The sequence below is a fragment of the Sus scrofa genome, chromosome 13 (assembly GCF_054392235.1).
Source record: "Sus scrofa isolate SSC_HxYL_T2T_F1_AM1 chromosome 13, Sscrofa_HxYL_maternal_Yorkshire_Landrace_v2.0, whole genome shotgun sequence".
NCBI classification, from domain to species: domain Eukaryota; kingdom Metazoa; phylum Chordata; class Mammalia; order Artiodactyla; family Suidae; genus Sus; species Sus scrofa.
Window position 1 is genome coordinate 111411640 of NC_139395.1, and position 12458 is coordinate 111424097.

Consider the following 12458-nt stretch of genomic DNA (forward strand, 5'->3'; position numbering starts at 1 on the left):
TGGGGGGGTCTTTTTTATTTCCATAAAAGTATTAAAATTATTTGTTCTAGTTCTGTGAAAAATGCCAGTGGTATTTTGATAGGGATTGCATTGATTCCATAGATTTTCTTGGGTAATATAGTCATTTGGACAATATTGATTCTTCCAGTCTATAAACACAGTATATCTTTACATCTGTTTGTGTTATCTTCATTTTCTTTCAGTGGTGTTTTATATATAGCTTTATAATAGTTTTATAATTGTTTTCTGAGTATAGATCTCTTATCTCCTTAGGTATGTTTATTTCCTGGTATTTTAGCCTTTTTTTTTTTTTCTTTTGTCTTTTTGCCATTTTCTTGGGCTGCTCCCGTGACATATGGCAGTTCCCAGGCTAGGGGTCGAATCAGAGCTGTAGCCACCAGCCTACGCCAGAGCCATAGCCAGAGCCACATCTGCGACCTGTACCACAGTTCATGGCAATGCCAGATCCTTAACCCACTGAGCAAGTCCATGGATCGAACCTCAACCTCATGGTTCCTGTTTATTTCCAGGTATTTTAGCCTTTTTGATGTAATTATAAACAGAGTTTTTCCCTTAATTTCTCTTTCTGATAGCTTATTGCTATAGTATAGAAATGCAAGAGATTACTATATATTAATTTTGTATCCTGTTTTTGATATAATACTGTATCCTGCAACTTTATCAAATCCAGTGTTGAGCTCTAGTAGTTTTCTGGTAGCATCTGGTAGGATTTATTTGTAGAATATCGTATCGTTTGCAAACCATGACAGTTTTATTTCCTTTCTAATTTGGATTCCTTTTTTTTTTTTTTTCTTATCTGATTGCTGTGGTTAGGACTTTGAATACTATATTGAAAAAAAGTGGAGAGAATGTGCATCTTTGTCTTGTTCCTGATCTTAAAGGAAGTGATTTCAAGCTTTTCATTGTTGAGTGTAATGTTAGCTGTGGGCTTATCATATATGGCCTTTCTTATGTAGAGGCATGTTCCCTTTATACCCACTTTGGTGAGAGGTTTTTTGTTTTTTTTTTTGATCATACATGGATGTTGAATTTTGTCAAAAGCTTTTTCTGCATCTGCTGAGATGACTATGTGGTTCTTATTCTTCAATTTGTAAATGTGGTGTATTATATTGATTGATTTGCATATATTGAAAAATCCTTGCAACCGTGGGATAAATCCCACTTAATCATGGTGTATGATACTTGTAATGTATTTTTGGACTCAGTTTGCTAGTATTTTGTTGGGGATTTTTGCGTCTATATTCACTAGGGATATTGGTCTGTAATTTCTTTTTGTGTATGAGATCTTTGTTTGGTTTTGGTGTCAGGGTGATACTGGCCTCAGAGTAAATTTGGAAGCATTCCTTCCTTTGCAATTTTTTTAAATAGTTTGAGAAGGTTAAGTGTTAACTCTTTTCTAAATGTTTGGTAAAATTTATCTGTGATGCTATCTGGTCAAGGACTTTTGTTTATTGGGAATTTTGATTCAATTTCATTACTGGTAGTCTGTTCATATTTTCTATTTCATCCTGGTTTGGTCCTAGGATATTGTACATTTCCAGGAATTTGTCCATTTTTTCTATGTTTTCCACTTTTATTGGCCTATAGTTCTTCTTATGATCCTTTGTATTTCTGTGGTGTTAGTTGTAACTTCTTTTTCATTTCTTATTTTATTGATTTGATTCATCTCTCTTTTTTTCTTGGTGAGTCTGGCTAAAAGCTTATCAATTTTGTTGATCTTTTCAAAGAACCAGCTCCTAGTTTTATTGATCTTTTTTATTTTTAAGTCTCTATTCCATTTATTTCTGCTCATATCTTTATGATTTCTTTCCTTTCACTAACTTTTAAGTTTTGTTTGTTCTTCTTTTTCTAGTTCCTTTAGGTGTAAGCTTAGGTTGCTTATTTGAAATTTTTCTTGTTTCCTGAGGTAAATTTATATTGCTGTAAACTTCCCTTTTAATACTACTTTTGCTCCACCTGTAGGATTTTGGATTGTTCTGTTTTCATTTTCATTTTTCCTCAGGTATTTGCTGATTTCCTCTTTGATTTCTTCAGTGATCCATTGGCTGTTTAGTAGCATATTGTTTAGCCTCCACCTGTCTGTGTTCTTTACAGCTTTTTTCTTATAGTTGATTTTCAGTCTCATAGCATTATGGTCAGAAAAGATGCTTTATATTATTTGAATTTTGTTAAATTTACAAAGGCTTGTTTTGTGGCTTAGCATGTGAACTATCCTGGAGAATGTTCCATGTGCACTTGAAAAGAATATATATTCTGCTGCTTTTGGATGGAATGTATAGATATAGATATAGGTATATGTCTATTAAGTTCGTATGGTCAGTGTTTCCTTATTAATTTTCCATCTGGATGATCTGTCCATTGATGTTACTGGGGTGTTAAAGTCCCCTATTATTATTGTATTACTATCAGTTTCTTCCTTTATGTCTGTTGGTATTTGCTTTATGTATTTATATGTGTCTATGTCAGGTGCTTATTTATTTACTATTTTTATATCTTCCTGGATTGAACCCTTGATCATTATGTAATCTTTCTATGTCTCTTTATGGTCTTTATTTTAAAGTATATTTTGTCTGATATAAATATTGCTATGCTGGCTTTCTTTTGATTTCTGTTTGCATAGAATACTTTTTTCTACCCACCCCTGCCACTTTTTGGTGTGTGTTGGTGTGTGTCTTTATTTTTATTTTTTGTCTTTTTAGGGCCACACCCTTGGCATATGGAGGTTCCCAGGCTAGGGTCAAATCAGAATCATAGCCACTGACCTATGCCACAGGCACAGCAACACCAGATCCCAACTGCATCTATGACTATGCTGCAGCTTGTGGCAATGCTGGATCCTTTAACCCACTGATTGAGGCCAGGGATTGAAGCCATGTCCTTCTGCATGCTAGTCAGGTTCTTTACCCACTGAGCCACAACAGGAACTCCTAGTCTGTGTGTGTCTTTAGATCTAAAATGAGTTTCTTATAGGCAGCATAAATGTAGATCTTATTTTTGTTTCTGTTCAGCCACTCGTTGTCTTTGGATTGGAGCATTTAATTCATTTGCATATAAAGTAATTATTGATATGAATGTTCATAATATCATTTCGTTGTTTTTTTGGGGGGTTCTTTTTTTAGGGCTTATTTGTTCCTTCTTTTTTCTTCTTTTTTTAAAAAAAAATTCAATGAATTTTATTATGTTTGTGGTTGTACAACCATCATCAAAACCCAATTGTTCCTTTCTTCTCTTGTTTTTTTTTTTTTCTTTTGTGATTTGGTGACTCTTTTAGTGCTGTGTTTGGATTCCTTTTTTGTGTTTGTGTGTGTATCTATTATAGATTTTTTGGTTTGTGGTTACCATGAGATTTATATGTAGCAATATATATGTGCTTGTTTCAGTTGTTGCTCTCTTAATTTCAGATGCATTTTAACAACCTTGCATTTGTGCTCTCTTCACCTCACGATTACTGTTTTGTTTTGTCTATTCTAGGGCCGCACCCACGGCATATGGAGGTCCCAGGCTAGGGGTCTAATTGGAGCTGTAGCCACCGGCCTATGCCACAGCCACAGCCTCATGGGAACTTAGCCACATCTGTGACCCACACCACAGCTAACAGCAATGCCGGATCCTTATCCCACTGAGTGAGGCCAGGGTTTGAACCTGCAACCTTATGGTTCCTAGTCGGATTCATTAACCACTGAGCCTCAACATGAACTCCCCTCAAGATTACTGTTTTTGACATTGTATTTTACAACTAATTATTTTGTGTATCCCTTAACTGCATATTGTGGATATAGATCATTTTACTACTTTCATCTTTTAACATTCTTAGTATTTTTGTGCCTGGATTATATCTTATGTTTACTATATGTTTGCCTTTACCAATGAATTTTTTCATTTTGTAATTTTCATGTTTCCAGTTGTGGGCCTTTTTCACTTAGAGAAGTTCTTGTAACATTTCTTATAAACCTGGTTTGGTGGTGCTGAACTCTTAGCTCTTACACATCTAAAACTTTTGATCTGTGTATCAAATCTGAATGAGAGTCTTGCTGGGTAGAGTATTCTTGGCTGTAGGTTTTTGCCTTTTTCATTTTAATATATTGTGCCACTGTCATTTTAGCCTTTCTGATAAGTGTTCAGTGATATTTCATTGTGGTTTTAATTGTCATTTTCCTAATGGCTTATCCTTCATGTGCTTATTTGGTATCTATATGTCCTCTTAGGTGAAATGTCTCTTCATGTCTTTTGACCATTTTTTTTTTTATTTTTAGAGCTGCACCCATGGCATATGGAGGTTCCCAAGTTAGGGGTTGAATTAGAGCTGTAGCTGCTAGCCTACACCACAGTCACAGCAAGCAGGATCCGAGCCATGTCTGTGACCTACATGACATCTGGTGTTGTCCGGCTCCTGACAACACCAGATTCTTAACCCACTGAGAAAGGCCAGGGATTGAACCTGTGCTCATTGATGCTACTCAGATTTGTTAACCACTCCCATGACGGGAACTCCTCTTTTGACCATTTTCTAATTGGATTTTTTTAACTGTTGAGTTTTGAGTGTTCTTTATATAATCTAGATACTAGTCTTTGTAGCTTCTCATTTCATCCTCTTTGCAGAGTCTTTTATAGAGCAAACGTTTTAAATTTTGATGAAATCCAGGCCATCAATTTTTCTTTTTATAGATCATGTTTTTGGCATCAAGTTTAATAACTCTTTGCTTAATTTAGATCTTGAAGATTTACTCTAAGGATTTTTCTTTTAAGACTATATTTTTATGTTTTACATTGTAGTTAATTTTGTATAGGATGTGAGATTTGGGTTGATGTTGTTTGTTTGTTTGTTTTGTAACCTGTGGATATCCAGTTATTCTTATAGGACTGTTTTTTGAAAAGGCAATTTTCCCTTCACTAAATTGCTTTTACACCTTGACCAAAATTAGTTTGGAATATTTATGTAGATCTATTTTTAGGTTCTTTATTTTGTTCTATTGATCTATGCGTCTTTCTTTCAGCTGATGCCTCATGGTGTTGGTTGCTAGACATAGCAATACATATGTCTTGAAAAATCAAGTAAAATGCTTCTCTTTATTTTTTTAACCCTATTTTGGTCCTTCTAGTTTCTTTGCCTTTTCATATAAATTTGAGAAAAATCCTGTCCATAAACTTGAAAAACATCTTGTTGGAAATGTACCTATAGGGGTTTAGGGTAGGTAGTCTTTACCAATTGCTTTTTGTTTATTTATTTACTTAATTTTTTAATGGTCACATCCATGGCATGTAGAAGTTCCTGGGCCAGGGACTGAATCCAAGTCACAGCTGTGATCCATACTGCAGCTGCTACAATGCCAGATCATTTAACTCTCTGAGCTAGGCCGAGGATCAAACCCACACTTCTGCAGCACCCCAAGCCACTTAAGTTGTATTCTTAAACTCACTGTGTCACAATGGGAACTCCCCAAATTACTTTATGATTTGGTGGTGCAGCCAGGTGACATTGATAAGGAAGGGTTGTGATGGCCTTATGAAACAGTCAGGTTGTCTGTGTGACTAATGACTCAAAAGTTTCATTGTGCTATATGCCTCAAAAGGCCTCTTGGAATCTGAATGAAATTTACTAACTAGACATTTGATTGTTTTGAGTAAAGGCATTTTTTTTTTTTTGGTCTTTTTAGGGCTACAGACATGACACAAGGAAGTACCCAGGCCAGGGAGCAGCTGCTGGCCCACACCACAGCCACAGCACTATGGGATCCAAGCACATCTGCAGCCTACACCACAGCTCACAGAAACACTGGCTCCTCAACCCACTGAGTGAAACCGGGGATTGAACCTGCATCCTCAGGGATACTAGTCAGGTTCATTACCGCTGAGCCACAATGGGAACTCCAAAGGCATCTTTTTTAATGTATACTCTTCTTAGAAAGGTTAACATTTTATACTGTTGTCACTTTTACCACAGTGGAATAACTTCTCTATTTCTTTCTTATGTAAGCACAAAATGCATGGGATGGCTGGGAAAAGGAAAGAAGAACAATTTTTGGACCAGAGAATGCCTCACTTGGGCAGCAGGAAGTTACTGAGTGCGTTTCCCTCTTAAAGCACAGACAAGAGATTTGAATAAAATCTGAAGCTTAATTTAACCTTTTAAAAATTTTGCATCATTTTATATTAAATAACTATAATTTTAAAAGTACCAACACTGCATTTTAGAAGTTTATTTTATAATTTATTTTTAAATGTCTCTGCATTTGTTTAATATACTGCATTTTTTGATGCCTCCTCCAAAGTGCATCTTGTAAAAAGCAAAAGCATCCGCTAATGATAGCCCTTTTCTCAAGAATGACAGCATGTCATTATTTTACTTACAAAACAAGATGATATAACACCAAGTTATAAGAATGAAGCACAAATTATATTTCACCAAAAAAGATAAGTTTTACTTACTTCATTTGGGAACATAATTATAGTATTTCATATCTTCTTAAGTTTCACAAAAATGTCTTAAATAATTAGCCCATACAGAAAGAAAGATTTTGAAAGCATTATTACATTTTTTCTTTTGCAGTTTTACTTACAGAGAACTACTTTTATTTAATAACATTGAAAACTTTTGTTCAATGTAATTGTTTAACACAGATCACTCACTAATTCAGGTTTTCCTTTTTTTGGTGGGGGGTGGGGACACTGCACTGGCAGCATATGGAAGTTCCCGGGCTAGGGATCAAATCAGAACTGCAGCTGCCTGCCAGTGCCACAGCCACAGCAATGCCAGATCTGAGTGAGTCTGCAGTCTATACCTCAGCTCTTGTCTACACCAGATCTTTAACACACTGAACGAGGCCAGGGATCGAACCTGCATATTCATGGATACTGGTTGGATTTGTTACTACTGAGCCATAGCAGGAACTCCCCAGGTAATTCTAAGTGAAGTCTAGAGACTACCCTTATGGACCTATTATTTTATGATATGTCTTAGATCATAATGAATATGATCTAGACATAGATCATTCTAGATAATTCCTAGATCATAATGAATATCATGTTTTGGCTTTCTTTGCTGAACTTCTAGAAGGCCTGTTTTGTAAAATGTATATTTCACTTATTTCAGCTTTTCCCATCATTTCTATGTTGGAATAACGTTCTAATAGCTTTCACAACTGTGAAATTTATACAGTTTTGTGTTTTGTGCCTCAGGCCACAATCTTTTTTTTTTTTTTTTTTTTTTTTTTTTTTAGAATAAGGATACAGCACTTTCCCAGGAGCTGGGAGAGAACTGTGATTAACAGGCTAAGGATGAAAGTTCCTTGGAATAAGAATATAATTTTCAAATTGATGAGAGGGAACCAAAACTCATGATGGTGAAAGGGATTGTAAAAGAATACCCATATGCTCTTAATTAGTTCAGGTCTCTTGATCTAGATGAATTATATTCCTGAGGACTGATAGTTCCCTTCAGTGGGATTACAGAGCCACTCTTGGTGATCTTTGAGAACATGTACAGAGTAAGAGGAAAACATACAAATGCCATTCTGAAACTGATAGCACTAATGGCCTGAACCTAGCCAGAATCCAGATTGGGACTTGAACCCATATGCTGGGACTCAAACCCAATCTAAACCCAGTTTGGGACTTGAACTCACAGTTTTCTTATTTTAATTTTTTTGTCTTTTGTTTTTTTAGGGCTGCACCGCAGCATATGGGGGTTCCCAGGCTAGAGGTCAAATGGGAGCTACAGCTGCCCTCCTACGCCATAGCCATAGTAGTGCCAGATCCGAGCTGAATTTGAGACCTACACCACAGCTCACGGCAACGCCTGCAGAATCTTAACCCACTGCGTGAGGCCAGGGATCAAACCCGCAACCTCATAGTTCCTAGTTGGATTCATTTCCATTGTGCCACAATGAGAACTCCCAGAACTCACAGTTTTAAATTAGAATTACTCACCTGGTATCTGGACTCACGGAGGTTCAGGTCCTTTATGCCTCTGCACAAAAGGAACTCAGTGAGAGACAAAGTGATAGGCAAGAAATAGATTAAGATAGGATGCTTGCGAGAGATGCAAGTGGGCAGGCAAGGAGGCTCTGTCCCCTGGGATCCTGTGAGCCACAGTTTTATCATCCAAGGGGAATGGGGGTCAGAAAAGACCACCCCTTCAGACTCTTTTGTTGAGAGCAATAGCTCATCCTTAGTATCCCGTACAGTGAGTTCAAATCAGCAGAAGGGCAATCCTCAAACTCCTGCCCTTGGTCTGAATCTGAATGCAGGCCTCTACCCCATCCCCCACCCAATGACCTGAGGCATATCTAGTGTTTCCTGTAGTCAAGCAAGCCTACCTTGTTCTGATGGTCCTCTTGAGCAGCTAACTTAAAGTGATCTCCCAAAGTCCCCTAAGTTTCCCTCTAACTATGGTCCCTTATTGGGACTTATACAACTACCTGTCCCTACTCCATCCCTATCAATTCCATGCATAAAATGACCATGAATTACCAGTGAACTCTATTTCAATCTCAGACGAGATTCTAGAATGTACTATTAAAAGATGATTTTTGGAGTTCTTTGGGTCCTAGCCATTAAGTATTCAGCATTGTCACTGCTGTGGCTCTTTGTCACTGCTGTGACTCAGGTTTTATCCCTTGCCCGGGAACTTCTGCATGCTATGGGCAAGGCCAAAAAAAGAAAAAAAAGGTTATTTGTGAGGGTATATTAGAAAAAACAATAACCCTTGAGCCACTTTAATGTTCTTTAAGAGGACTGGCACATAGGCCTTGCCATGCCATTTTGTATGAAGTCACTAGGTCCAGGACTGTAGTTGATATAGAATATATAGACTTTAGAAAGGCATTTGACAAAGTTTGTCATAATATTCCTGAAGACAATATGAATAATATAAGCTGGTATTGCAAATAATTTGAGTAGTTTAATAACCACTTGAAAAGTTGTATTTGATATGTGCTGAGTAATGAATTAGTATTTACTAAGGAGATATGATGTTGTAGAGGTCTACCCTTGACTTTTGTCATAGTCAACATTTTTTATCAATAAATTAGATGGATGAAACAACTTTCAAGGTTCAATTTTACAGAAGACACAAAGCTCAGAATTTTACAGAAGAACACAAAGCCACTAACAAAAGTTTGAGTCTAAAAAATATACATATATATATTTTTATTTACATTTACAATTTTATTTCTTGTTCAGCCCTTGCATATTAAAAGCCAAATGCTCACATAATAGAATGAGGGTTATTGGTTTCATGGAATAGGAACTTTTGGAGGAAAGGAGAATAGTGGAGGAAGATTGGGAGTGGATCCCAAAGGGCAAGAGGGGAGACTAGGTCTTAACAGGGATTGAAGTGAGGGATTGGAAGGTCATTGGGTTTAAGACAGTGACTGATTCCATTTTTTTCTGTCTTACTCTGGATCCACAATGTCTTTTTCTCATCTTCTCTCTGTGTTTCTATCTGTTCATTCTCTCTCTCATCCCAATAATGTGCTTTACTCTGTACCTTGCATGTGAGTCTTCTTTATTATGGCTGTCTTAAAGGTGTCCTAAATGCCTGATCTTTAGCACTTACAGGCCTAGCTGGCTCATCCCAGCTTAAGGCTTGGTTCTTCTGGGTCAGATGTCCAACCCCCATTCACCAATTAGCCTTGCTAGAGTGGAGGGGGTTTTAGTAATATACCAAACAGAGCAGCCAGTATTAGAAAGTGGAGACAGGTCATAAGGAATAGATTGATATATTCAGTGTAATGGGGCATGGTTTATTTATTTTTTGCTTTTTAGGGCTGCACCCACAGCATATAGAGATTCCCAAGTGAGGGGTCGAATTGGAGCTACAGCTGCTAGCCCATGCCACAGCCACAGCAATGCCAGATATGAGCCAAGTCTGCAACCCATACCACAGCTTATGGCAACGCTGGATCCTTAACCTGCAAGCGAGGCCAGGGATCGAACCTGCAATGTCATGGTTCCTAGTTGGATTTGTTTCCGGTCTGCCACAACAGGAATTCCTGAAGTGTGTTTTTAAATAGAGGTTTTATGTAACATAAAAGCCAGTTATATAATAGCAACATGTAATTATTAAAAATGCAAAAGACTATTGTGGTCTACGGTTGCATTAGATAATATTATTAATGAGATATTAGAATGGGAGAAATTTGAGTCCTCTCTTATTCTGCTTTAGTGAGAGCAACTAAAGTATTCAGTTCTGGTCACTATACCTTGAAACATATATAGAACCTGGAACATATTCAAGGAAAATTATCTAGAATGACTAAAAAATTCAAAACCATGTCATATGGGAAACAACTGAAGGAATTGCACGTATTGACCTGGAGAATTAGAAGATAGAGAGTGTTCCTAATAGCTGTCTTTAAATATTAGAAAAACATCTGGGTTGTTCCGTGGTTACTAGGTGGTCTAGGACCTATGGGTGCGCCAGGAAGGCAGATTTGCGGTCAGCTGAAAAAGAATTTCCTGATAGACAAAGTCCTCAGAAGATAGAACTGGTTATTTTACAAAGTAATTTCCTAGCATTCTGGATGTTGAAATAGAGTCTGGATAACAACTTATCTAGGTTGGAATAGTCTCAATGAACCCATCTAGAGATTGAACCAGAGGTTGTATTTCTGATTTCTTTCAAACCTGTTGTTTTATAAATCTATACATTTGATATCAGTGGCAGTTAGTTGATATAGTCATTAATCTGCATCCCACAGTATTCTATCATGGTTTTTAATTTGAAATTTTTATTATTGAAGTTTAAATGAGAAAATTTTTACTGTATGAAAATTATTAGTTTTTTTCAACTCATTCGAGTATGGCATGGATAAGCACATATGGTGGATGGCATTGATAGGCAGATATGGTGGCATCAGGACTGCCTTCTAGTGGTAAGGGAGGCTGTATTGAGGGTAAGCATTCCTCACATAATCCTAGTGTTACTTTCATTTTAGTGCCCTGAAGCAAGTATTTAATGAAACTGTCTCTTATCTTTGTGAACAGAAAGACTAGTAGAGGCTACTTGAGGAATATTTATATACTTTAGACAGAAAAAAAAATCACCTTTCTCTTGATTTTGCTAAAATTCAATTTTTTTTTCCACCTCCTATCTAGCCAAAGATATATGAGCATTTTATCTGAAAAAAGTAAGAGAATGCTGACATATACATGGTAGATAAATGTGATACAAATGGTTACAGGCATACTTGCTGGTTTTAAATAGACTTAGGTTTAATGCCACCTTCTCCACCTATCAGCTGGTTATTTAACTTCAATAGTCCCATTTCCTTATCTGTAAAATATGTAAAACTATACCTCCTTGAGAGGAAAAGAACTATCTGATTTAGGGAGGAGAAATTAGGTTCAAAGTGTTTTTCCTATTTGTGGTTTTATGACAGAACATTAAATCCTGTAAAAATCATAAAATGTTAAAATAGACCAGAAACTTAGAGATCATTTGGTTCAATGCCATAATTTCATAAATGAGGAAAATTAGATCTGAATAAGCTAAGAAGCGTCTCTAGGATCACAGTGCTGTTGGTACTGAAAGGCCAGTGGTTTCTTCTCACTACATGGAAAATTAATCTTAAATTAGGAATTTTAAAGATTTTTAGTTTTATTTTATGGAAAATATTTGAAGAGTAAATCTTTCATAGAGATACCATGGAGAAATAATTATTCCAAGAGACCCTTTTTAATTGTAGGGTTTTGTGTTAGAGTCAATATCACGCCAGTTTTTAAAATTTTACCCAAATGTATGCAATGTTACAATTATTGCTCCATATAGCACAGTATACATTTACTTAATTTGACTAAGATGTTTGTAATAACATCCTCAGTTGAACTTTATTTTTTTTAATTAAATATAATTCAGTAAATGTATGTTCTATTTTCTAGATGTCCCCTGAAGAAAAGGTTTGTAAGTACTGTGGAGTCAGCTATCTAATTCTTCATGAGTTTAAGGCTATGGAAGAAAAAGTGAAAGTGATGGAAAAAGAGATGAAATTTTATCAAGGAAGTGTAGAACGTGAAAAGAGACTTGAAGAAAAGCTACAGTCTCTTAGCCAAGATTTCGAACAGTACAAAACTGACAATGAATCCCAAACAGAAAGGTTAGAATGTGTTATTCTTTTTTGTCATTTATTTAGTGTGGAAGACAAATACATAAAGTAGACTTTGACTTTTTCTAGAATTTCTCTATATCAAGTATAATTAACCCCTTAATAATTTGAATTTGTTCATTAATTATTACTGATTACAAAATATAATTCTTAAATATAGTTTGAGCATTCCTTTGAGGCATGTATTTCTATCTGAAAAGTTAAACACCTATTAATTCAGTAACTAAGTTGAGATGGGTTGGTTTTGCTTTTGCCCAGTTGATTATCTTAATTTTATCATTAAGAAGATTTGCCTATCAAAAATCGGGTGAATTTGGGTAGTTTTTGATATCT

The 12458-nt window shown here is 36.0% G+C and overlaps 1 protein-coding gene across 12 annotated transcripts in view; it reads left to right on the top strand.

The window, feature by feature from the left end:
• The window catches only part of LEKR1 (leucine, glutamate and lysine rich 1), a 307061-nt gene that overhangs the window by 12348 nt on the left and 282255 nt on the right, over positions 1 to 12458 (top strand). For 4 of the 12 annotated variants that reach the window (XR_014822591.1, XM_021069707.2, XM_084987475.1 and 1 more), the window contains exon 3: positions 11902 to 12116. The exons of the other annotated variants lie outside the window; for them this stretch is intronic. Coding sequence is in view for 1 of the 4 variants with exons in the window: in XM_021069707.2 (XP_020925366.2) it covers positions 11902 to 12116 (215 nt within the window). In the remaining 3 variants the exon portion in view is untranslated. The remainder of the gene's footprint in view (positions 1 to 11901; positions 12117 to 12458) is intronic. 12 annotated transcript variants of the gene reach the window in all.